At 59.2% G+C, this 24,292-nt stretch overlaps 3 protein-coding genes across 4 annotated transcripts; 1 reads left to right on the top strand and 2 right to left on the bottom strand.

Annotated features, from left to right (window-relative positions):
- Window positions 1-585: 585 nt before the first annotated feature.
- On the bottom strand, window positions 586-1,512 carry LOC130592242 (olfactory receptor 5G3-like). Its single transcript, XM_057396450.1, has one exon. It carries the CDS (start codon window positions 1,510-1,512, stop codon window positions 586-588), a length of 927 nt encoding a protein of 308 aa, XP_057252433.1.
- A 3,810-nt stretch (window positions 1,513-5,322) lies between these two features.
- On the top strand, window positions 5,323-7,037 carry TBX10 (T-box transcription factor 10). The gene is made up of 8 exons (XM_057433311.1): window positions 5,323-5,362; window positions 5,587-5,770; window positions 5,855-5,956; window positions 6,018-6,189; window positions 6,282-6,437; window positions 6,532-6,599; window positions 6,671-6,762; window positions 6,817-7,037. The coding sequence occupies exons 1-8, from the start codon at window positions 5,323-5,325 to the stop codon at window positions 7,035-7,037; spliced, it is 1,035 nt and encodes a 344-aa protein (XP_057289294.1).
- A 96-nt stretch (window positions 7,038-7,133) lies between these two features.
- On the bottom strand, window positions 7,134-24,117 carry TCIRG1 (T cell immune regulator 1, ATPase H+ transporting V0 subunit a3). 2 transcript variants are annotated; one of them, XM_057396451.1, is made up of 19 exons: window positions 21,421-21,590; window positions 20,238-20,316; window positions 18,949-19,178; window positions 17,665-17,759; window positions 16,174-16,300; window positions 16,004-16,086; window positions 15,800-15,893; window positions 15,511-15,723; window positions 14,355-14,505; window positions 14,118-14,257; window positions 12,981-13,138; window positions 12,811-12,901; window positions 12,611-12,729; window positions 12,206-12,419; window positions 11,978-12,094; window positions 11,790-11,900; window positions 7,679-7,799; window positions 7,436-7,607; window positions 7,134-7,355 (listed from the first exon to the last, which is right to left on the bottom strand). In XM_057396451.1, the coding sequence occupies exons 1-19, from the start codon at window positions 21,535-21,537 to the stop codon at window positions 7,274-7,276; spliced, it is 2,514 nt and encodes an 837-aa protein (XP_057252434.1). In that variant the 5' UTR covers window positions 21,538-21,590; the 3' UTR covers window positions 7,134-7,273. The 2 variants fall into 2 exon arrangements, with proteins under 2 accessions (XP_057252434.1, XP_057252435.1); XM_057396452.1 differs by lacking the exon at window positions 7,134-7,355 and adding an exon at window positions 24,103-24,117 and having other exon boundaries at window positions 7,432-7,607.
- Window positions 24,118-24,292: the final 175 nt, after the last annotated feature.

The following is a 24,292-nucleotide window of genomic DNA, read 5'->3' as shown; positions in this document are numbered from 1 at the left end:
GCTCATCAAGTTCAAGCATTCCCCAGCACTGCCAAGGCCACCCCTAACCCATGGCACTGAGGGCCTTGTCTATAGGGTTTGTGAACACTTGCAGGGCCGGTGCCTGCAGCCCTGCCCTGGGCAGCCTGTTCCAATGCCTGAGCACCCTCTGGGGCAGGAATTGTTCCTCAGCTCCATCTAAACCTGCCCTGGGGCAGCTTGAGGCCGTTTCCTCTTGTCCCATCCCTTGTTCCTTGGGAGCAGAGCCCAGCCCCTCCTGGCTCCATCCTCCCGTCAGGCAGGCGTAGAGGGCAGTAAGGTCCCCCTTACCCTAAGATGAAGGGAAGTGCACGCTTGAAGTTATCTACCTGTGTCTTCATTAGGTGAAATAAATGACTAATTAACCAATTAGGTGAAATTAACTACTAAATATAATTATCAAAGTTTAGAGTATGAAATAATTTGTATTCTCAATCACATTAACCTGTGCATCACATGAGGCTGGGTGCAGATGACCCCCAACATGTTATCCATACTTAACCAAAAGCTGAGCATCTACCCTCCACATCTCCATTCTATCTGGTCCTATATTGGGAGAATTCAAGATCATTTTATTTTCAAGAGTCTCCTCAAAGCCTCCTTCACCTCCTCATTCCTCAGGCTGTAGATCAAGGGGTTCAGCATGGGAGTCACCACGGTGTAGATCACCACAGCCCATTTATCTGCTCCTCTTGAGCTGTGAGAGCTGGGGAATAAATACATAAAAAACCATGCCCCATAGAGGATGCTGACAGTGGTGAGGTGGGAGGTGCAGGTGGAGAAGGCTTTGCGCTTGCCCTCGGCTGAATTGATGCTCAGGATGGTGGCGATGATGGCCACATAGGAGAGCAGGACAACCAGGCTGCAGGACACACCAAAGAGAGATGCTGCAGTGGTCAGGATGATGTGGCTGAGGGTGGTGTCAGAGGTGGAGAGGGAGATGAGAGCAGAAATGTCACAGAAGAAGAGGTCGATGGTGCTGGAGCTGCAGAAGGACAGGGTGGACATGCTGATGGTCTGTCCCACACCATTGGTCAGCCCCATGAGGTACGAGCCAGTCACCAGCTGGAAACAGCACTTTGGGGACATGACAAGGGGGTACAGCAGGGGATGGCAAATGGCCACATAACGGTCATAGGCCATCGAAACCAGCAGGAAGCTTTCACTAATCCCATAGAAGTCGAAGAGGAAGACCTGAGCAACGCACGCAGCATAAGCAATGCTCTTCTTCTCTGACATCAAGTCAACCAACATCTTGGGGCTGATGATGGTGGAAATCCAGAGGTCTACAAAGGCCAGGTTGCCCAGGAAATAATACATGGGGGAGTGGAGGTGGGGGCTGGCCCTGGTTAAGATGATGATGCCCAGGTTGCCCATGATGGTGACAAGGTAGGTGAGCAGGAAGAGCAGGAACAAGTTGAGCTGAGTCACCGGGTCCTCTGTGAACCCTGCCAGGCTGAACTGGGTCACTTGGGTGCAATTGCTTTGTGCCATGGGCTGGATGGTGCTTTGTGGGTGAGCTCCTGGCTGGAGGTTTCTTCTCCAAGAGGCAGGGATGTCCCAGGTGGAAAAGCCTCTGTGTGGTGGGAGCTGCTCAGAGACAGTCCTGCAGGATGGAAAGGGAGAGTTCAGGCACAGCTCAATGAGGAACAGGTTGGTGAAAGTCCTGTGCCAGCACAGGTAGAACAAAGGGGTGCTCAAGCAGTTAAACACCATGGCACAACGCGGTGTGTGCTCCTCTGGCTCACCTTGAGATGTTGAGCAATGACCTCTGTGGAAAGGTGAGGTTCCACTCACCTGAGTAACTTTACCTTAGTGCTGCACCTCATCGCCTGCTTTAGTGCTGAGTTTGGGGCTTGGAGACCATCCGGCTCAACCTGGAACCCAGAGAAACGTGGTGCTTTCACAGTGCAGAGCTGATCCCTCATCCTCTCATGGGCATTTCCCAACCACTCGCTCCTTCCCTCTCTGCTTGGGTTTCTTCCTAACTGGAACAAATTCCTGACCTATGGAAAGTGCAGGTTGGACAGGGCAACCTGCTCTAGTGGAAGGTGTCCCTGGCCATCACAGGGGCTTGCAACTGGGTGAGATTTAAGGTCTCTTCCAACACAAGCCATACAATGCTCCTATGCAACCTTACACAGGGGTTAATATCCGTTTCCCCTCCCTCCTGACACACTCTGTCACATCTAAAACCTTTTCATGGTTCTTTAACCTGTTCCTTGAGTCTCCAATAGAAATGGGCAATCCCCAGAGCTCAGAAATCCCTACTTGCACACATGTTTTGGGGAAAAAAAACTCATCTCTGGGAGCTGCCTCATCTCAGCAATGGGGAGCACCCTGAATGTCCTGTACAGGGAAGCTTCTGGTGCTCATCCAGGAAACATCTGTGCTCAGAGGTGAGGAAGCCTCCTGAGGGTGCTCTCCACCAGGGTGATCTCCAAACCTGCCTTCTCAGCAGCAGCATGGGGAGCACACAGCACAAGCAGCTCCCTGGGAAGCCCAGAGCATCATCAAGAAGCCCAGGACCCTGCAGTAGGGCAGGACATGAAGACAGGAGCTGCTGCTTGTTGGCAAGAGAGAAGCACAGGAGAAAGATGGGCTGGAAGATGCTGCCCCTCACTTACATCTCAGCTCTGTCTCTGCTGCCCTCCTCATGCTCTCGCAGAGGGATGTGAAGATGAACGTGCCTGGAGCTGTGCAGGGAGCCTGGGAATGAACCAGCATCAGCAAACCCCCTTCCTATTTCAAGTGATGTGGGGATGTGGGACTGTGAATCTCTTTGGGCCCCAGGAGGTGACAAAGCCCAAAGCAGGTCATTATCTCTTCTCTGGGTTCATTAGTTTGGAGGAGAAGAAATACCCAGAGGAGATGACCTCAGCTTGAGCAAGCAACAGGGCTTTGGGCTCCCTTAGAGCAAGGCACAGAACAAGCCCAGCTTTGACATCCATTTTTGGAGCATTTCTGAGGCAGTTACAGCTTCACAAGGGCCAGGGTTGACATTATCATGGCAGGGAGGTGACAGGGACCTCACCAATAGGAGCTGGTACCAGTGTCCATCAGCAATGTCAGGCATCATGTACAATGAACAAGCTTTCCAACCACCTTCAATTCCTTTTACTCAAACCATAGCTCACAAGTTTGGCTGCAAAGGAGCCAACAGAAGATCGTGGTGATCTTGCTAACGGTGAGGTAAATGCTGTCCTCTGCTTCTTGTCCATGCAAACATCAATGCTCACATCACCCAAGGCACCAGGCTGGTCAGGTGTGACTTTTCCTTGGTACCTCTGTGCTGGCTGCTCATGGTCACCCTCCTGTCCTTCCTCTGCCTGGAGAGGCCTTCCTGGGGAATTTGGATGTTAACCTCAGTGGGCCTGAGGCAGCCCCAGTCCTTGTGCTCTCCCCGATGATGACGTTCACCTTCTTCCACCCATCGTGCTGGAAGCACAAGAGACAAAGGAGAGCCTGAGGGAGCAGTGCCGGAAAGTGAAAGGAAGGAGATGGGGAGGAACAGTGAGGAGTGTGGTAAAGGACTGAAATGGGCAGCACCAGGGGAAAAGGGCCCTTCTGAAGGGTGCTTTAGGGTTGCCCCTGTCACTGGTGACTCTGATGGATGCTCCCAAGCCCATCACAGAATCCCAGCCTGGTTTGTGTTGCAAGGGACCTTAAAGCTCCTCCAGCTCCAACCCCTGCCACGGGCAGGGACCCCTTCCACTGGAGCAGCTTGCTCCAAGCCCCTGTGTCCAACCTGCCCTTGAGCACTGCCAGGGATGGGGCAGCCACAGCTTCTCTGGGCACCCTGTGCCAGCGCCTCAGCACCCTCCCAGGGAAGAGCTTCTGCCTAAGAGCTCAGCTCAGTCTCCCCTCGGGCAGGTTCAAGCCTTCATGGGGGTTGTGGGGAACCTCCTTCTACAGCCAAACACTGGGAGCAAACCCCCACAGTCTGGGCATCATTTGGGGTTCCAACCCCTTCCAGAGCCACATCCTCCCCTTTCCTTCTCTCTCCAGCAGTAAAACCATTCATAGGAGCTGCAGGACACGGTGCAATGCTGCGGATGAGCCCCCTCCATCCTCCTCCTGCTGTCAGCTCTGCCTCTCGCACCTCCTCATCTCCCTGTTCAATACCAGCCCGGCAGCCACAGCCTGGCTGACAGCGAGAGATGGATGGGGCCGAGCCTGCTCTGCAGGGCTTGGGATATGTGTATGGATGTGTAGGGATGTGATGGACATAGGGGGATGTGCACGGATATGGTCCCTCCTTGCTTTGCATCAGTCCTGGTCCCAAATCCTCTCACTGCTCACACAGCCCCTGTAGCCACCCTGCAGCACATGGAGGGCAGAGGCTCTCCTCCCTGCTATGATGGACATAGGAAAGATTTAAGCACTGATCCCAAAGAAGTGAAAGCTGAGTCCCAGTTTGGATCCAGCTGCATGCAGAGCAGGGAGGGATTTCAGCCCTTGCCCAGTGCCTCCATCACCAGGGCACCACCAGGGGCAGAAGCCATCAGCATCCATAGGAGAATGTCCCTTGTTTCCTGCAGAGCCCCAGCATCCTTCATCCTGCCCCATGGTGTGCAGTGAGGTGCTGCAGTTTGCAGTTTGAAGGGGACTATGGAGGAGCCCTTTTGCTCTCTGCCCCCTCCAGCCTTTATCCCTGTGTCAGTGACCTCCCTGCACACGTCCCTTGTCCCCACGGCCATGGCTTCTCCCCATCCATCTCCTGCTGTCAGGCTGGGATTGAGCACGGAGATGGGAGGTGTGGGACAAGATGGTGAGGTTCCGGGTGCCAGCACAGAGACAGGACCAGCATTTGAGATGGGTGCCAGGGGACAGGGGACCACATTCCACATTTCCCTATTCCAGAGCTGCAGAGGCTCTGCACGAGCAGCCACGACACTGTGGATGCTGCAACGCTTCCCTGTGCTTTTTAATATGAGGTGTTGATGGCTGAGCTGATGGTACCCGGAGGGGCTTTGACCAGAGTCACAGCAACCCCTATGTCTCTTCAATCAGATGGATGACATGAAGGAGACCCCAAGAGTTGACCCTTCCCTGCCCAATGTACCCCGAGATCCATCTGAGGACCAGCAGTGGTCCCAGCAGTCCCATGGCCACCGCTCACCTCCCGTCCATCATCACCCTCACATCAAGGCACGCAGGCAGGTGGGGAAGGGGCCGTGCTCCAGCCCCTGGGGACCACTGTGCTGTCTCCACCCCCAAACTGGGGCATAAAACCCCTGGCAGGATGCAGGGGCCAGCCCAGAGCTGAAGCTGCCTTGCTCCATTGGGGTCCCCACTGCCACCATGCCAAGGGATGGAGACGCGGATGCTGCGCCCATGGCAGGTAAAACCCACCCGTGGCCATGCTCCCCTGTGTCCTCCAGAGTGGTTTTGGGGTGCGGGGAGGTCCTCCAGCCCCACAATAACAGGGCAGGAATGGGGAGAGGGATAAACCCCACTGTGGAATGGATGGCGATTTGGGGGGGGAGGTGGTGGTGCATGGGCTCTGCTCCCGTACGTGAGGTGCAGGATGAGGATCCATCAACACCCCCCTTTATCCCTCCACAGCCTTCCTGGGGGGTCCGGGCGAGGGGCCCCTGTGCACCCCCAGCCTGGGGTGGGCAGCGGAGGGGCCGGGGAGCGGCGGCAAGAACCGGCGCGTGTCCCAGGCCACGGCACGGCTGGAGATGGGCAGCCTCTGGGAGGAGTTCAACCGCCTGGGCACCGAGATGATCGTCACCAAGGCGGGGAGGTGGGGAGCACAATGGGGCAAAGGGGGCAGGAGGGCACCATCAATGGGAGGGGGGCACCCCCTTCCCATCCCCTGTCCTCGCAGGAGGATGTTCCCCACCTTCCAAGTGAAGCTGTCGGGGCTGGACCCGCTCTCCGACTACGTCCTGCTCATGGACTTCATCCCGCTGGATGACAAGAGATACAGGTGGGGATGACGGGGCGATGGGGATGCTGTGGGGCTGGGTCTGACCCCCCCATCCCTTCAGATACGCCTTCCACAGCTCCTCCTGGCTGGCAGCAGGACGGGCAGAGCCGGCAGCACCCGGCCGGGTCCACTTCCACCCCGACTCCCCAGCCAAGGGCGCGCAGTGGATGCGGCAGATCGTCTCCTTCGACAAGCTCAAGTTGACCAACAACCTCTTGGATGACAACGGCCACGTGAGGACCCGGTCCTGGGGTGGGGAACGCGTCCCTCCATGGGGAGGGGGGGGGTCCTGCCCATCTCCCCTCTCTGTGTTCCCCCTCCCTAGATCATCCTCAACTCCATGCACCGCTACCAGCCCCGCTTCCACGTGGTGCTGGTGGACCCGCGCCGGGACAGCGAGCGCTTCGCCCACCAGAACTTCAAGTCCTTCAGCTTCCCCGAAACCCAGTTCATGGCGGTGACGGCTTATCAGAACCACCGGGTGAGCCCCGGGGCGGGGGGGGGACACGACATCGGGGTAACCCCCCCACCACCACCACCCAGGGACCCCCAGTGACCCCAATCCCAATCCATAGATCACCCAGTTGAAGATCGCCAGCAACCCCTTCGCCAAGGGCTTTCGGGATGGGGATCCTGAGCCATGGTAAGACCCAACCCCGGCGCCACGATGAGGGGCCCCATGGCACCCCCCTGAGCCCCGCATCTCTCTTGCAGGTGTGGGGTGCCAGCAGGGTCCCTGTTGGGTGCAATGGGACCCCGTGCCCGGGCCACGTTGTTGCCCTCCCACCCCGAGAAGCAGGACAAAGGTAGGGGGGGAAGAGAAGGGGCTGAGCCTCTGGTGCTGTCTCTGCCCCCTCCAGGGGCTCCCCATGGCCGTGGGGCTCTGGCCACTGCTGGACCCCCACAGCCAGCCCCAACAGTGCCTGCCCCCGGCTTCCCTGAGCTGCCCGTGCCCCCCTTCCAGCCCCTCGCCTGCCCCCCAAGTGTCCTTGTGGGGTCCAAGCCCCACGCTCTGCCCTACCCTTTGCTCAGCACCTACAGCACCACCGCGGCCCCCACCTTTGGCTATGGGCAGCAGTGACGGGGGGCACCCCCCAAACCCCTCGGGACCCCCAGCACAGCAGAAGGAACGGAGATGCCGAGCTGGGGACAAGCCACGGGGCTTTATTCACTGCAAGCAAGGGATGGGAGGCTGCAGCCAGACCCCCAACTGGCCCCCGCCCCCCCCCCCAACCCTGGGGTTTTGGGGGGCACCCCCCATCTGAGCTCCCATCAGTGGGGCAGGGCTTTGGCTCCAAACCTCCAGCATCCACACGGCTATTCCCAAGAGCCGGGAGCGAAGGCGAAGGGGCAGAGCTTGTATCCAGCACCCACATAGAACTTGTTCTGGAATTCCACCCTGCCGAGGAGAGGGGCCGGGTGAGGAGCAGCGCTGGGGGGACCCCATCCCAGCAGCACCCCCCCCGTCACCGGGCTCACCAGTGCAGGCGCAGGGCGTGGAGGAAGGCAGAGAGCCCCTCCATCACCAGCAGGATGGCCACGGTCAGCACGGCGAAGGCGGCGAAGACGGGTACCAGCACGGCGCCGCCGGCGTAGCTCAGGCGCACGAAGCCGTTGCGCATCACCATGGTCCACAGCACCTCCGAGAGCTCTGTGGGGCACAGAGGGGGTGAGGAGGGATGGGGGGGGTGTCTGAGGCTCGGGGGACACGGGGACACTCACGGGCATGGGCCAGGCTGAGCGCCCAGAGCCGCAGGTAGGATGCGGTGTTGGAGACGCAGCCCAGGCAGTACTCGATGGTGTGGATGGCCTGGTGCATGAAGAGCTCGGCGAAGTCCAGGTGCTGCAGGGAGGGAGGGGACACGGGATGAAGGTGAGGACATGGGATATCAGCGAGGGATGTGGGATATCAGTGAGGGATGTGGGATATCAGTGAGGGATATGGGATATCAGTGAGGATGTGGGATATCAGTGAGGATGTGGGATATCAGTGAGGGATGTGGGATATCAGTGAGGATGTGGGATATCAGTGAGGGATGTGGGATATCAGCGAGGGATGTGGGATATCAGTGAGGATGTGGGATATCAGTGAGGGATGTGGGATATCAGCGAGGGATGTGGGATATCAGTGAGGATGTGGGATATCAGTGAGGGATGTGGGATAACAGTGAGGGATATGGGATATCAGTGAGGATGTGGGATATCAGTGAGGGATGTGGGATATCAGTGAGGGATGTGGGATATCAGTGAGGGATGTGGGATATCAGTGAGGGATGTGGGATATCAGTGAGGATGTGGGATATCAGTGAGGGATGTGGGATATCAGTGAGGGATGTGGGATATCAGTGAGGATGTGGGATATCAGTGAGGATGTGGGATATCAGTGAGGGATGTGGGATATCAGCGAGGGATGTGGGATATCAGTGAGGATGTGGGATATCAGTGAGGGATGTGGGATATCAGTGAGGGATGTGGGATATCAGTGAGGGATATGGGATATCAGCGAGGGATATGGGATATCAGTGAGGGATGTGGGATATCAGTGAGGGATGTGGGATATCAGTGAGGGATGTGGGATATCAGCGAGGGATGTGGGATATCAGTGAGGGATGTGAGATTCAGTGAGGGATGTGGGATATCAGTGAGGGATGTGGGATATCAGTGAGGATGTGGGATATCAGTGAGGATGTGGGATATCAGTGAGGGATGTGGGATATCAGTGAGGGATGTGAGATATCAGTGAGGGATATGGGATATCAGTGAGGGATGTGGGATATCAGTGAGGGATGTGAGATTCAGTGAGGGATGTGGGATATCAGTGAGGGATGTGGGATATCAGTGAGGGATGTGAGATTCAGTGAGGGATGTGGGATATCAGCGAGGGATGTGGGATATCAGTGAGGGATGTGGGATATCAGTGAGGGATGTGAGATTCAGTGAGGGATGTGGGATATCAGCGAGGGATGTGGGATATCAGTGAGGGATGTGGGATATCAGCGAGGGATGTGGGATATCAGCGAGGGATGTGGGATATCAGTGAGGATGTGGGATATCAGTGAGGGATATGGGATATCAGTGAGGGATGTGGGATATCAGTGAGGGATGTGAGATTCAGTGAGGGATGTGGGATATCAGCGAGGGATGTGGGATATCAGTGAGGGATGTGGGATATCAGCGAGGGATGTGGGATATCAGCGAGGGATGTGGGATATCAGTGAGGATGTGGGATATCAGTGAGGGATATGGGATATCAGTGAGGGATGTGGGATATCAGTGAGGGATGTGAGATTCAGTGAGGGATGTGGGATATCAGTGAGGGATGTGGGATATCAGCGAGGGATGTGGGAAATCAGTGAGTATTGGGGAAAACACTGAGGGAAGTGGGATAACAGTGAGGGATGTGGGATATCAGTGAGGGATGTGGGATATCAGCGAGGGATGTGGGATATCAGTGAGGGATGTGGGATATCAGTGAGGGATGTGGGATATCAGTGAGGGATGTGGGATATCAGCGAGGGATGTGGGATATCAGTGAGGGATGTGGGATATCAGTGAGGGATGTGGGATATCAGTGAGGGATGTGGGATATCAGCGAGGGATGTGGGATATCAGCGAGGGATGTGGGATATCAGCGAGGGATGTGGGATATCAGTGAGGATGTGGGATATCAGTGAGGGATGTGGGATATCAGCGAGGGATGTGGGATATCAGTGAGGGATGTGGGATATCAGTGAGGGATGTGGGATATCAGTGAGGGATGTGGGATATCAGCGAGGGATGTGGGATATCAGCGAGGGATGTGGGATATCAGCGAGGGATATGGGATATCAGTGAGGGATATGGGATATCAGTGAGGGATGTGGGATATCAGCGAGGGATGTGGGATATCAGCGAGGGATACGGGATATCAGCGAGGGATGTGGGATATCAGCGAGGGATGTGGGATATCAGTGAGGGATGTGGGATATCAGCGAGGGATGTGGGATATCAGCGAGGGATGTGGGATATCAGTGAGGATGTGGGATATCAGCGAGGGATGTGGGATATCAGCGAGGGATGTGGGATATCAGTGAGGGATGTGGGATATCAGTGAGGGATGTGGGATATCAGTGAGGATGTGGGATATCAGTGAGGGATGTGGGATATCAGTGAGGGATATGGGATATCAGTGAGGGATGTGGGATATCAGTGAGGGATGTGGGATATCAGTGAGGATGTGGGATATCAGTGAGGATGTGGGATATCAGTGAGGGATATGGGATATCAGTGAGGGATGTGGGATAACAGTGAGGGATGTGGGATATCAGTGAGGGATATGGGATATCAGTGAGGGAAGTGGGATATCAGTGAGGGATGTGGGATATCAGTGAGGGATGTGGGATATCAGTGAGGATGTGGGATATCAGTGAGGATGTGGGATATCAGTGAGGGATATGGGATATCAGTGAGGGATGTGGGATAACAGTGAGGGATGTGGGATATCAGTGAGGGATGTGGGATATCAGCGAGCGATGTGGGATATCAGTGAGGGATGTGGGATATCAGTGAGGGATGTGGGATATCAGCGAGGGATGTGGGATATCAGCGAGGGATGTGGGATATCAGTGAGGGATGTGGGATATCAGTGAGGGATATGGGATATCAGTGAGGGATGTGGGATATCAGTGAGGATGTGGGATATCAGCGAGGGATGTGGGATATCAGTGAGGGATGTGGGATATCAGTGAGGGATGTGGGATATCAGCGAGGGATGTGGGATATCAGTGAGGGATGTGGGATATCAGCGAGGGATGTGGGATATCAGTGAGGGATGTGGGATATCAGTGAGGATGTGGGATATCAGTGAGGGATGTGGGATATCAGTGAGGGATGTGGGATATCAGTGAGGGATGTGGGATATCAGTGAGGATGTGGGATATCAGTGAGGATGTGGGATATCAGTGAGGGATATGGGATATCAGTGAGGGATGTGGGATAACAGTGAGGGATGTGGGATATCAGTGAGGGATATGGGATATCAGTGAGGGAAGTGGGATATCAGTGAGGGATGTGGGATATCAGTGAGGGATGTGGGATATCAGTGAGGATGTGGGATATCAGTGAGGATGTGGGATATCAGTGAGGGATATGGGATATCAGTGAGGGATGTGGGATAACAGTGAGGGATGTGGGATATCAGCGAGGGATATGGGATATCAGTGAGGGATATGGGATATCAGTGAGGGATGTGGGATATCAGTGAGGGATGTGGGATATCAGTGAGGGACATGAGACATCAGTGAGGGACACGGGACAAAGGTGAGGACATGGGACATCAGTGAGGGATATGGGATATCAGTGAGGGACATGGGACACCAAGGAAGGACATGGGACATCAGTGAGGGACACGGGACATCAGTGAGGGACATGGGACATCAATGAGGGACCAATGGTAAGGGATGTGGGATATCAGTGAGGGACATGGGACATCAATGAGGGACATGGGACGTCAATGAGGGACATGGGACGTCAATGAGGGACCAATGGTAAGGGATGTGGGATATCAGTGAGGGACATGGGACATCAATGAGGGACATGGGACATCAGTGAGGGACACGGGACATCAGTGAGGGACCAACGGTAAGGGACGTGGGACACGTCACAGCAGCGAGGGCTGTGGGGCATCACCAAGGGACACAGGGCGTCAGTGAAGAGACCGGACGGCGGTGAGTGACACGGGGCATGACCGACCGACCACCGGTGAAGGACACGGGACAAGGAGGAGGATGCAGGATATGAGTGAGGGACGCGGCCACCCAACCCCATCACCTGACCCCACCAAGGTGCCCCTCACCTCAGCGTCAGGGCTGTGCCCGCCGCTCTCCACATCCTCCACGGTGACGTTGACGGAGTTCCCGGCCTCCTGCCCCTCCAGCAGCGGCTCCTGCTCGCCGGTGCCCACCGCCTGCCCCAGGACAGCACCGGTGGTGAGACCCCGCGGCGCCCACCCCGCTGAGCCCCTCACCGTGGCCCCGGCCTCACCGCGGGGTGCCCCGTCCTTGGCTTGCGCCGCCGGCACCACAGGTAGAGCGGGGTCCCCAGGAGCAGGACGGGCACCGACGCCAACGCCAGCACCACCAGCACGGTCTGCACCGGCACCTGCGGCACACGGGACACGGCTTTAAGGTCCCAGCCAGGCCAGACCCATATTGCCCCCAGCGTGGGGAAGGGGATGGGTACGGGGGGGCGGTGGTGCCCCATCTCTGTTACCTGTCCTGGGTAGAGCGGGAGGTTCTCGGCGTTGGAGGTGAAGAGGAACATGTCGATGAAGTGGATGAGGATGCTGGGGGCCACCAGGGAGTCGGCGGCGCTGAACTTGATCCACTTGTAGAAGATGAGGAAGACGAGGTAGCCAAAGAGAGCCAGGAGGAAAATCATCTCGGGCAGGAGCTCCAGCACCAGCCGGTGCCGCTGCTTGAAGTGCCTGGGCAGGGGGACGTGACCCACGCTCAGCATCACGGGTCCTGGGCTCCCAGTGTGGGGATACAGGACACAGAGATGCTGCGAGGGCTGGAGCAGCTCTGCTCTGGAGCCAGATGGCCCCATGCACTCACCCAGCACCCTAAGCATGACCGTGGGCGGCCAGCACCCATGGGTGCAGCCATGAGGACTCACAGATGGTTGAAGACCCCCAGCAGGACACCGAAGCCCATGTGCACGATGCCCAGCACCACGGACATCTTCATCTTGAAGGAGTTGAGGAAGTTGAGGTGGTTGGTGGCCAAACTCCAGATCTATCACGGATGAGGTGGGTGAGACTCCGGGGCCACCCCACCGAGGGTCCCACCCCATCCTCTCCCCCATGGGACACTCACTGGGTCTATCCCAAAGGGATAAGGCCCTTGGAAGACGCCGGTGACGTTGGGGTCCAGGGTGAGGAGCGGGTGGGTGGCGAGGTAGGCAGAGCTGTGGGCAGAGCAGGGGCAGGGGGGGGTCAGTGGAGGCAGGACCCCAGCAGGGCTCACAGCGGGCTTTGGGGTCCCACCTCCAGGAGGAGTGGTTGGCCATGGTGGCCACGCTCCAGGCGGAGGGGAAGATGACGGTGGCTTTGCTGAAGCACTCGTTGTAGATGAAGCCGGTGTAGATGGAGAAGGCCCCCATGAGCAGGATGAGGTAGCGGCCCTCGAAGAACGTCAGCCAGATCTGGTGGGGGAAACGTGGCGCCGGTGTCCCGTAACAGCAACCCTGCCCCACACCATCCCTGTCCCATACCACCAACACCCCATCCCATGCCCCTAGAGCCCATCCTATGCCTTCAACCCCATCCTACGCACCCAAGCCCCATCCCATACCACCAACTTCATCCCAGGTCTCCAAGCACATCCCATACCATCAACTCCGTCCCATACCACTATGTCCCACACTAACAATCCCATCCCATGCCCCCAACCATGTCCTGCACCTGTAAGTCCATCCCATACCACCAACTTCATCCCATGTCTCCAAGCATTTCCCATACCACCAAACCCATCCCACAGCACCACCATCATCCCATGTCTCCAAGCCCATCCCATACCACCAACCCCATCCCATACCACCATGTCCCACACCACCAATCCCACCCCATGCTCCCAACCGTGTCCTACACCTGCAAGCCCATCCCATACCACCAACCCCATCCCATACCACCATGTCCCACACCACAAATCCCATCCCATGCCCCAATCATGTCCTACACCTGCAAGCCCATCCCATACCACCAACCCCATCCCATACCACCATGTCCCACACCACCAATCCCATCCCATGCCCCAACCATGTCCTACACCTGCAAGGCCATCCCATACCACCAACCACATCCCATACCACCATGGCCCACACCACCAATCCCACCCCATGCCCCCAGCCATGTCCTACACCTCCAAGCCCATCCCATGCCTCCAGTCCCAGCCCATGCCCCTAACCATGTCCTACATCTCCAAGCCCATCCTATACCTTCAATCCCACCCCATGCTCCCAACCGTGTCCTACACCTCCAAGCCCATCCCATGCCTCCAATCCCACCCCATGCCCCCAGCCATGTCCTGCACCTCCAAGCCCATCCTATGCCTCCAAGCCCATCCCACACCTCCAAGCTCATCCCATACTTCCAAGCCTGGCCCCCCCATCGGGTGCCACTGACCTCGTTGCTGGCCTGCCGCAGGCTGGGGCTGTTCTCGTACAGCACCATCCAGAGAGCGAAGAGGAACATGATGAGCCCGTGCCCCACGTCCCCAAACATGATGGCGAAGATGAAGGGGAAGGTGATGATGGCGTAGGGCGCTGTGGCGCACAGGGAACGTGTCATATGGGCCTCATAGGGCCCCATCATCCAAACCTGGCCCATACAGGGGACAGGGGGACAGGGAGCGGGGCTTACCGGGGTTCACCTCCTGGTAACTGGCCACCCCATAGGCATCCACGATGCTCTGGAAGCCGGCGGTGAACTTGTTGGTGCGGATGAGGGTGGGGGGACTCTCGGTGGTGGGGATGCGCTGCACGAAGCACTCCACGCTCGAGCCGCTCTTGTACTGTGGGGAGAGCACCCAGGGCATGACCCACAGCACCCTCCCCCCCCGGCTGGAACCCACCCCAACCAGCGTGGGACATGGGGACGCCTCTGCAATGGAGATACGGGGACACCGAGCATCCCCTGGCATGAGGACATGGGGACAACAACCAACCCCAACACAAGGACATGGGGACACCAAGTGAACTCCAGCACAAGACATGGGGACACCAAGGACCCCAACACAAAGACATGGGGACACGTCTGGAATGGAGATACGGGGACACCGAGCATCCCCTGGCATGAGGACATGGGGACAACAACCAACCCCAACACAAGCACATGGGGACACCAAGCAAGCTCCAGCAAGAGACATGGGGACATCAAGTACCCCAACACAAGGACATGGGGACAACAACCAACCCCAACACAAGGACATGGGGACAACAACCAACCCCAACACAAGGACATGGGGACAACAACCAACCCCAACACAAGGACATGGGGACAACAACCAACCCCAACACAAGGACATGGGGACACCAAGTGAACTCCAGCAAGAGACATGGGGACACCAAGTACCCCAACACAAGGACATGGGGACACCAAGTACCTCAACACAAGGACCTGGGGACACCAAGCACCCCAACACAAGGACATGGGGACACCAAGTACCTCAACACAAGGACATGGGGACATCAAGCAAACCCCAACACAAGGACCTGAGAACACCAAGTACCTCAACACAAGGACATGGGGACACCAAGTACCTCAACACAAGGACAGGGGGATACCAAGCACCCCAACACAAGGACATGGGGACACCAAGTACCTCAAAACAAGGACATGGGGACATCAAGCACCTCAACACAAGGACATGGGGACATCAAGTACCCCAACACAAGGACCTGAGAACACCAAGTACCTCAACACAAGGACCTGGGGACACCAAGCAAACTTCAGCACAAGGACATGTGGACATCAAGCAAAGCCCAACCCAAGGACCTGGGGACACCAATCAACGCACCGATCCCTGGCGCAGCGCGTCCTGCACTTGGGCGAGGTCCCTCACGGGACACCAGACCTCAGCAATGAGGCACTTCTCGGTGACATCGAAGCTGCACTGGTTGAGCACGAGGTAGATGGCCTTCATCTTCTGGACCTGGACCTGCCAGGTAGGCAGCGCCAGCACCACCTTGTCCAGCACCTGCGCCAGGTACTGCTCCGTCTCCTCCAGCACCTACGGGTCCCCGCGTGGGTCAGGGATGGGGGTCCCACCGCGGTGCCCCCGGTACCCACCCCGGTGCCAAGCTCACCACGCTGAGGTCCTGGATCTGGCTCTGCAGCCCACTCATGGTGTCCATGCGGCTGGCTTCGCTCTCCGGGTAGGGATACACGTGGCAGTGGAAGCTGGGACAGAGGGACACCAAAGGGTTGGGGGGGGGGGGGACCAGCACAGCCCCATTGTGGGGGGGTCCATGGGGCTAAATAAACCCGTGTGTGACCGGATGCTGCCTCACCAGTCTGAGATCTTGCGGATCTTCTGCCCGATCTGCTCGCCCCAGTAGGAGATGAGGAAGATGACCCAGGTGATGCTCTCGCCCTGGGGACAGCACAGTCCCGGTCACCCTGGCCCGTGCCAGCCCCCGGCACCCACGGTGTCCCTGTTCTCTCCACCCCCCCAAATCACCGTGGCCGGGTCCTCCATGGGCTCGGGCATCTCCACGAAGGTGACCACCAGGTACCCGCGGCACGCGCGCCACAGCAGCCGCTCGAAGGCGCTCACCCGCCACGGGTGGATGACGCCGGTCACGAAGCTGCGGGGACACGGGGAGGGTTGGGGTGGGCACGGCTCTGCTGCGGCTCCTGCCCCGTGCACAGGATCCTGCCCCATGGCCCATCTGCAACCCTGACCCTACAGCCATACCCACTGCCCAATGGCCCATCTCCAACCCTGATCCCACAGCTTTCCAATTACCCCATTGCTAAGCCATTGCCCCATGGCTCATCTCCAACCCTTACCCTACAGCCATACCCATTGCCCCATGGCTCATCTCCAACCCTTACCCTACAGCCATACCCACTGCCCAATGGCCCATCTCCAATCCTGATCCCACAGCTTTCCAATTACCCCATTGCTAAGCCATTGCCCCATGGCTCATCTCCAACCCTTACCCTACAGCCATACCCATTGCCCCATGGCTCATCTCCAACCCTTACCCCCTTGCCCTACAGCCATACCCATTGCCCCATGGCTCATCTCCAGCCCTTACCCTACAGCCATACCCACTGCCCCATGGCTCATCTCCAACCCTTACCCTACAGCCATACCCATTGCCCCATGGCTCATCTCCAACCCTTACCCCCTTACCCTACAGCCATACCCATTGCCCCATGGCCCATCTCCAACCCTTACCCTACAGCCATACCCATTGCCCAATGGCCCATCTCCAACCCTTACCCTACAGCCATACCCATTGCCCCATGGCTCATCTCCAACCCTTACCCTACAGCCATACCCATTGCCCCGTGGCCCATCTCCAACCCTTACCCTACAGCCATACCCATTGCCCCATGACTCATCTCCAACCCTTACCCCCTTACCCTACAGCCATACCCATTGCCCCATGGCTCATCTCCAACCCTTACCCTACAGCCATACCCATTGCCCAATGGCTCATCTCCAACCCTTACCCTACAGCCATACCCATTGCCCCATGGCTCATCACCAACCCTTACCCTACAGCCATACCCATTGCCCCATGGCCCATCTCCAACCCTTACCCTACAGCCATACCCACTGCCCAATGGCTCATCTCCAACCCTTACCCTACAGCCATACCCACTGCCCAATGGCTCATCTCCAACCCTTACCCTACAGCCATACCCATTGCCCAATGGCCCATCTCCAGCCCTTACCCTAAAGCCATACCCACTGCCCAATGGCTCATCTCCAACCCTTACCCTACAGCCATACCCATTGCCCCATGGCTCATCTCCAACCCTTACCCTACAGCCATACCCACTGCCCCATGGCTCATCTCCAACCCTTACCCTACAGCCATACCCATTGCCCCATGGCCCATCTCCAACCCTTACCCTACAGCCATACCCACTGCCCCATGGCTCATCTCCAACCCTTACCCTACAGCCATACCCATTGCCCCACACCCCCTCTTACCTGATCTTACGCTCCAGGTGCTGGTGCACCGAGGGGTCAAGGATGGGCTCATGCTCCGAGAGCGCCCGCGGCCGCGCCGGCGAGCCGAGGGCTGCCTGTGGTGATGGGCACCAGGGAGCTGAGCCCGTGGGGCAGGGGGAGAGAGACCTAACACAGCACCCCCAGGTGCTTCCCAGCACCCACCAGGACCCCCTAGGACACCCTCAGCACCCCACAGGACCCCCCAGCACTTGCAGGACACCCCAGGACCCCCCAGGACTCTGCAGTACACCCAGGACCCACCTCAGCATCCCCCAGCACCCCCAGAATCCCCTAAGCACAACCCAGCACCTCCAGGACCACCCCAACACCCCCAGAACACCCTCAGCATCCCCCAGCACCCCCCATGACCCTGCACGCCCCCCAGCACCCCCCATGACCCCGCAATCCCCCAGCACCCTCCATGACCCCACCACTCCCCACCACCCCCAACACCCCCATGACCTCAATCCCCCCAGCACTCCCCATGACCCCACACCCCCCCATGACCCCACATCCCCCCAGCCCCCCTCATAACCCTGCACCCCCCCCAGTACCCCCCAGCATTCCCCATGACCCCGCATCCCCCCAGAATCCCCCCAGCACCCCCCATGACCCCCCCATGACTCTGCATCCCCCCCAGCCCCCCCAGCCCCCCCATGACGCCACACCCCCCATGACCCCGCACCCCCCCCATGACCCCGCACCCCCCCCAGCACCCCTAGCACCCCCATGACCCGCCCATGACCCCGCACCCCCCATGACCCTGCACTTCCCCCAGCCCCCCCAGCCTCTCCATGACCCCGCACCCCCCCAGCATCCCCGCAGCCCCCCCAGCACCCCCCAGCACCCCCCAGCCCCCCATGACCCCGCACCCCCCCATGACCCCGCACCCCTCCATGACCCCGCACCCCCCCCAGCATCCCCCCAGCCCCCCCATGACCCCGCATGACCCCCAGTCCCCCTAGCACCCCTCAGACCCCCCCCCCCATGACCCCGCACCCCCCAGCCCTTCCATGATTCCGCACCCCCCCATGACCCCGCAGCCCCCCAGCATCCTCGCAGCACCCCTCAGCACCCATGACCCCGCACCCCCCCATGACCCCGCATCCCCTCAGCACCCCCCATGACCCCGCCCCCCTCCATGACCCCACAACTCCTCAGCACCCCCCATGACCCCGCACCCCCTCCATGACCCCGCACCCCCTCCCAGCATCCCCCCATGACCCCGCACCCCCCCATGACCCCCCCGTTCCCCGCACTCACCGCGGGCCCGGTGAGGCGCTGCCCCTCCCGCAGCACGTGCAGGAAGCGGCGCAGGTCCCGCAGGCGGCCCCGCAGGGACTCGCGGTTGCGGGAGCCCTCGCGCAGCTCCCGCGCCAGCCGCTCCGCCTCCTCCTGCAGCCCCAGCGCCTCCCGCGACAGCGGCGCCCGCGGCGAGCCCCGCACCGGGCCCGGCTCCCGGCCCGCACCGAGCAGCTCCTGGCGCAGGAACGCTGCGGGACGGGAGGGGGCGCTGCTGAGGGCGCTGCGGCTGCCCCGACACGGGCAGGGCTCAAGGGCAGGGCGGACACAGGGGCTTGGAGCAAGGTGCTCTAGGGGAAGGTGTTGGGATGGGATGGGATGGGATGGGATGGGATGGGTTGGGATGGGATGGGATGGGTTGGGATGGGATGGGATGGGATGGGTTGGGTTGGGATGGGATGGGATGGGATGGGATGGGATGGGATGGGATGGGATGGGATGAGATGGGTTGGGATGGGATGGGATGGGATGGGATGGGATGGGATGGGATGGGTTGGGATGGGTTGGGATGGGATGGGATGGGATGGGATGGGATGGGATGGGTTGGGATGGGATGGGACGGGACGGGACGGGTTGGGACGGGACGGGATGGGATGGGTTGGGTTGGGATGGGTTGGGTTGGGATGGGATGGGATGGGTTGGGATGGGATGGGATGGGATGGGTTGGGATGGGATGGGATGGGATGAGCTTTAAGGTCCCTGCATCCCAACCCATTCTAGGGGATCCCCAGTGTAAGGGGGATGTGGATGGAGGGGTTGGAGGGAGATTGAAGGAGGCCATGGGGATAAAAGGGAGCTGGAGCAGCTCTGCTCTGAGAGAGCTGGACTGGGGCAGCCTGGACAAGAGAAGGCTCCTGAAGGGGAGACCTGAGAGCAGCTCCAGTGCCTGAAGGGGCTGCAGGAAACCTGAAGTGGGGCTTGGGACAAGGGATGTAGGGACAGGCCAAGGGGAATGGCTTGAACCTGCCCGAGGGGAGACTGAGCTGAGCTCTGAGGCAGAAGCTCTTCCCTGGGAGGGTGCTGAGGCGCTGGCACAGGGTGCCCAGAGAAGCTGTGGCTGCCCCATCCCTGGCAGTGCTCAAGGCCAGGTTGGACACAGGGGCTTGGAGCAAGCTGCTCCAGTGGAAGGGGTCAGGGTTGGAGCTGGGTGAGCTTTAGATTCCCTTCATTCCAACCCATCCCATGACCCCATGGGGTTGGATGGGGTTTGGGTCACACTCCCCCCCCCATGCAGCATTCCCATCACTCACTGAAGGTCTTCTCCATCTCCTCGCAGCGCCGCACCTCACCCACGAAGCGGCGCTGGAAGGGGCTCACATGGGGGTTCAGCTGTGGGGACACGGTCACGGCATGGCCCCAAGGGGACACAGAGGGGCTGATGGCACCAGCACCCCTGGCCCAGGGCTGTGCTGCTGCCTGCAGGACCTCTGGCACCCCAGGGCACCCAAACAGCCCCTTGCACACAGGGCACCCCAAAGTATGAACCCTGCTGTCCCCGCATCCATGGCATCCAAACCACACAGCCCAACCTCACTGCACCCAGGGCACCCCAAACCACCCCAACCAACCCCACTGCACCCAGGGCACCCCAAACCAAACCCACTGCACCCAGAGCAGCCCAAACCATCCCAACCAACCCCACTACACCCAGGACACCCCAAACCAACCCCACTGCACCCAGGACACCCCAAACCACCCCAACCAACCCCACTGCACCCAGAGCAGCCCAAACCATCCCAACCAACCCCACTGCACCCAGGACACCCCAAACCAAACCCACTGCACCCAGGGTATCCCAAACCACCCCAACCAACCCCACTGCACCCAGGACACCCCAAACCAAACCCACTGCACCCAGAGCATCCCAAACCATCCCAACCAACCCCACTGCACCCAGGGCACCCCAAACCAAACCCACTGCACCCAGGGCACCCCTAAACCAAACCCACTGCACCCAGGGCACCCCAAACCACCCCAACCAACCCCACTGCACCCAGAGCATCCCAAACCACCCCAACCAACCCCACTGCACCCAGAGCATCCCAAACCACCCCAACCAGCCCCACTGCACCCAGGACACCCCAAACCAAACCCACTGCACCCAGGGTATCCCAAACCACCCCAACCAACCCCACTGCACCCAGAGCATCCCAAACCATCCCAACCAACCCCACTGCACCCAGGGCACCCCAAACCAAACCCACTGCACCCAGGGCACCCCTAAACCAAATCCACTGCACCCAGGGCACCCCAAACCACCCCAACCAACCCCACTGCACCCAGAGCATCCCAAACCACCCCAACCAGCCCCACTGCACCCAGGACACCCCAAACCAACCCCACTGCACCCAGGGCATCCCAAACCACCCCAACCAGCCCCACTGCACCCTAGGCACCCCAACCCCCCCGCCATGAGCCCCTTGCCGCACTCACATCCCTGAACTCGAGCAGCCCCCGCTCGCCCAGCTCGCTGACGCAGCTGTAGGCCGAGGCGGACTGGAGGAAGAGCTGGGCCAGGCAGACCTCCTCGCTGCGGAACAGGGACCCCATGGCGGCCCCACAGCCGGCAGCGGGGCTGCGCTGCGACCGGACACGGCTCCCGCCTGCGGGGGGCAGCAGTGGGGTCAGGACTAAGCGGGGGGGTGCAGAGGGATGGAGATGGGTGAGGGTTGGGGTGTAAGGGGGGACAGGAGAGCAGGGATGGAGATGGGGTGGGATGTTAACGGGGTACCGGCAGGGTTGGATGTTAACGGGGTACCGGCAGGGTTGGATGTTAACGGGGTATCAGCAGGGTTGGATGTTAAGGGGGTTCCAGCAGGGCTGGATGTTAACGGAGGATCAGCAGGGTTGGATGTTAACGGGGTTCCAGCAGGGTTGGATGTTAAAGGGGGATCAGCAGGGTTGGATGTTAAAGGGGGATCAGCAGGGTTGGATGTTAACGGGGTACCGGCAGGGTTGGATGTTAACGGGGTACGGGCAGGGTTGGATGTTAACAGGGTACCGGCAGGGTTGGATGTTAACGGGGTATCGGCAGGGTTGGATGTTAACGGGGGATCAGCAGGGTTGGATGTTAACAGGGTACCGGCAGGGTTGGATGTTAACGGGATATCAGCAGGGTTGGATGTTAACGGGGTACCAGCAGGGTTGGATGTTAACGGGGTATCAGCAGGGTTGGATGTTAACGGGGTACCAGCAGGGTTGGATGTTAACGGGGTACCGGCAGGGTTGGATGTTAACGGGGTATCGGCAGGGTTGGATGTTAACAGGGGATCAGCAGGGTTGGATGTTAACGGGGTACCGGCAGGGTTGGATGTTAACAGGGGATCAGCAGGGTTGGATGTTAACGGGGTATCAGCAGGGTTGGATGTTAACGGGGTACCGGCAGGGTTGGATGTTAACGGGGTATCAGCAGGGTTGGATGTTAACGGGGTACCGGCAGGGTTGGATGTTAACGGGATATCAGCAGGGTTGGATGTTAACGGGGTACCAGCAGGGTTGGATGTTAACGGGGTATCGGCAGGGTTGGATGTTAAGGGGGTTCCAGCAGGGCTGGATGTTAACGGAGGATCAGCAGGGTTGGATGTTAACGGGGTTCCAGCAGGGTTGGATGTTAAAGGGGGATCAGCAGGGTTGGATGTTAAAGGGGGATCAGCAGGGTTGGATGTTAACGGGGTACCGGCAGGGTTGGATGTTAACAGGGGATCAGCAGGGTTGGATGTTAACGGGGTACCGGCAGGGTTGGATGTTAAGGGGGTTCCAGCAGGGCTGGATGTTAACGGGGGATCAGCAGGGTTGGATGTTAATGGGGGATCAGCAGGGTTGGATGTTAACGGGGTATCAGCAGGGTTGGATGTTAAGGGGGTTCCAGCAGGGCTGGATGTTAACGGGGGATCAGCAGGGTTGGATGTTAAGGGGGTTCCAGCAGGGCTGGATGTTAACGGGGTACCAGCAGGGCTGGATGTTAACGGGGGATCAGCAGGGCTGGATGTTAACGGGGGATCATCAGGGCTGGATGTTAATGGGGTATCGGCAGGGTTGGATGTTAATGGGGGATCAGCAGGGTTGGATGTTAACAGGGGATCAGCAGGGTTGGATGTTAACGGGGCACCGGCAGGGTTGGATGTTAACGGGGTACCAGCAGGGTTGGATGTTAACGGGGTACCAGCAGGGTTGGATGTTAACGGGGTACCAGCAGGGTTGGATGTTAATGAGGTATCAGCAGGGTTGGATGTTAACGGGGTACCGGCAGGGTTGGATGTTAACGGGGTACCGGCAGGGTTGGATGTTAATGGGGGATCAGCAGGGTTGGATGTTAACGGGGTACCGGCAGGGTTGGATGTTAACGGGGTACCAGCAGGGTTGGATGTTAACGGGGTACCGGCAGGGTTGGATGTTAACGGGGTACCAGCAGGGTTGGATGTTAATGAGGTATCAGCAGGGTTGGATGTTAACGGGGTACCGGCAGGGTTGGATGTTAACGGGGTACCAGCAGGGTTGGATGTTAATGGGGGATCAGCAGGGTTGGATGTTAACGGGGTACCGGCAGGGTTGGATGTTAACGGGGTACCGGCAGGGTTGGATGTTAATGGGGGATCAGCAGGGTTGGATGTTAACGGGGTACCAGCAGGGTTGGATGTTAACGGGGTACCAGCAGGGTTGGATGTTAATGGGGGATCAGCAGGGTTGGATGTTAACAGGGGATCAGCAGGGTTGGATGTTAATGGGGGATCAGCAGGGTTCGACGTTAACCGGGTACCGGCAGGGTTGGATGTTAACGGGGGATCAGCAGGGTTGGATGTTAACGGGGGATCAGCAGGGTTGGATGTTAACGGGGTACCGGCAGGGTTGGATGTTAACGGGGTACCAGCAGGGTTCGACGTTAACCGGGTACCGGCAGGGTCTGGGATCGCAGAGCGGAGCCGTCCCGGCGCGGATCCCTCGGGAAGCGCTGGGACAGGCGCGGCTCCGCACTGCAAAACCCTTCCCATTCCCGTCCCCCCGCCCCGGCCCCACTGAGTCACGGCCACGGGGACCGAACCCCCCCCTCTTCCCCTCCCCTCCCCGACGGGACCCCCCTCACCCGGAGCCGGAGCGGAGCCGCCCGCCCGCCCCTACCCGGCAGCGCGGGGCAGCAGCGGGCTCCGCACTTCCTCTTCCCCAGGAAGGGCCCGGCCGTGGGGAGGGACCGGACCCGGAGGTGGGGGAAGCCCCCCCACAAGAGCGGGACCGGTCGGAGCCGGGAGCCCCGGGGGCACGGAAGTAGGACCCGGGCCCCGCTGCGGAGCGGGGGAGCCCTCCCTCGGGA

The sequence above is a fragment of the Pezoporus wallicus genome, unplaced genomic scaffold (assembly GCF_028554395.1).
Source record: "Pezoporus wallicus isolate ANWC-B61680 ecotype Strahan unplaced genomic scaffold, APGP_CSIRO_Pwel_v1 contig_11778, whole genome shotgun sequence".
Lineage (NCBI taxonomy): Eukaryota > Metazoa > Chordata > Aves > Psittaciformes > Psittacidae > Pezoporus > Pezoporus wallicus.
This window is presented reverse-complemented; position numbering and strand designations above follow the sequence as displayed.

Coding starts and splice junctions, on each gene's coding strand:
- LOC130592242 (XM_057396450.1), bottom strand. CDS start 1,512: ATGGCACAAAGCAATTGCACCCAAGTGACCCAGTTCAGCCTGGCAGGG.
- TBX10 (XM_057433311.1), top strand. CDS start 5,323: ATGCCAAGGGATGGAGACGCGGATGCTGCGCCCATGGCAG. Junction 5,957..6,017: donor CTGGATGACAAGAGATACAG/GTGGGGATGACG, acceptor CCATCCCTTCAG/ATACGCCTTCCACAGCTCCT. Junction 6,190..6,281: donor TCTTGGATGACAACGGCCAC/GTGAGGACCCGG, acceptor CCCCCTCCCTAG/ATCATCCTCAACTCCATGCA.
- TCIRG1 (XM_057396451.1), bottom strand. CDS start 21,537: ATGGGGTCCCTGTTCCGCAGCGAGGAGGTCTGCCTGGCCCAGCTCTTC. Junction 12,730..12,810: donor ATCCCTTTGGGATAGACCCA/GTGAGTGTCCCA, acceptor CATCCGTGATAG/ATCTGGAGTTTGGCCACCAA. Junction 7,608..7,678: donor GCTCAGCCTGGCCCATGCCC/GTGAGTGTCCCC, acceptor TGTGCCCCACAG/AGCTCTCGGAGGTGCTGTGG.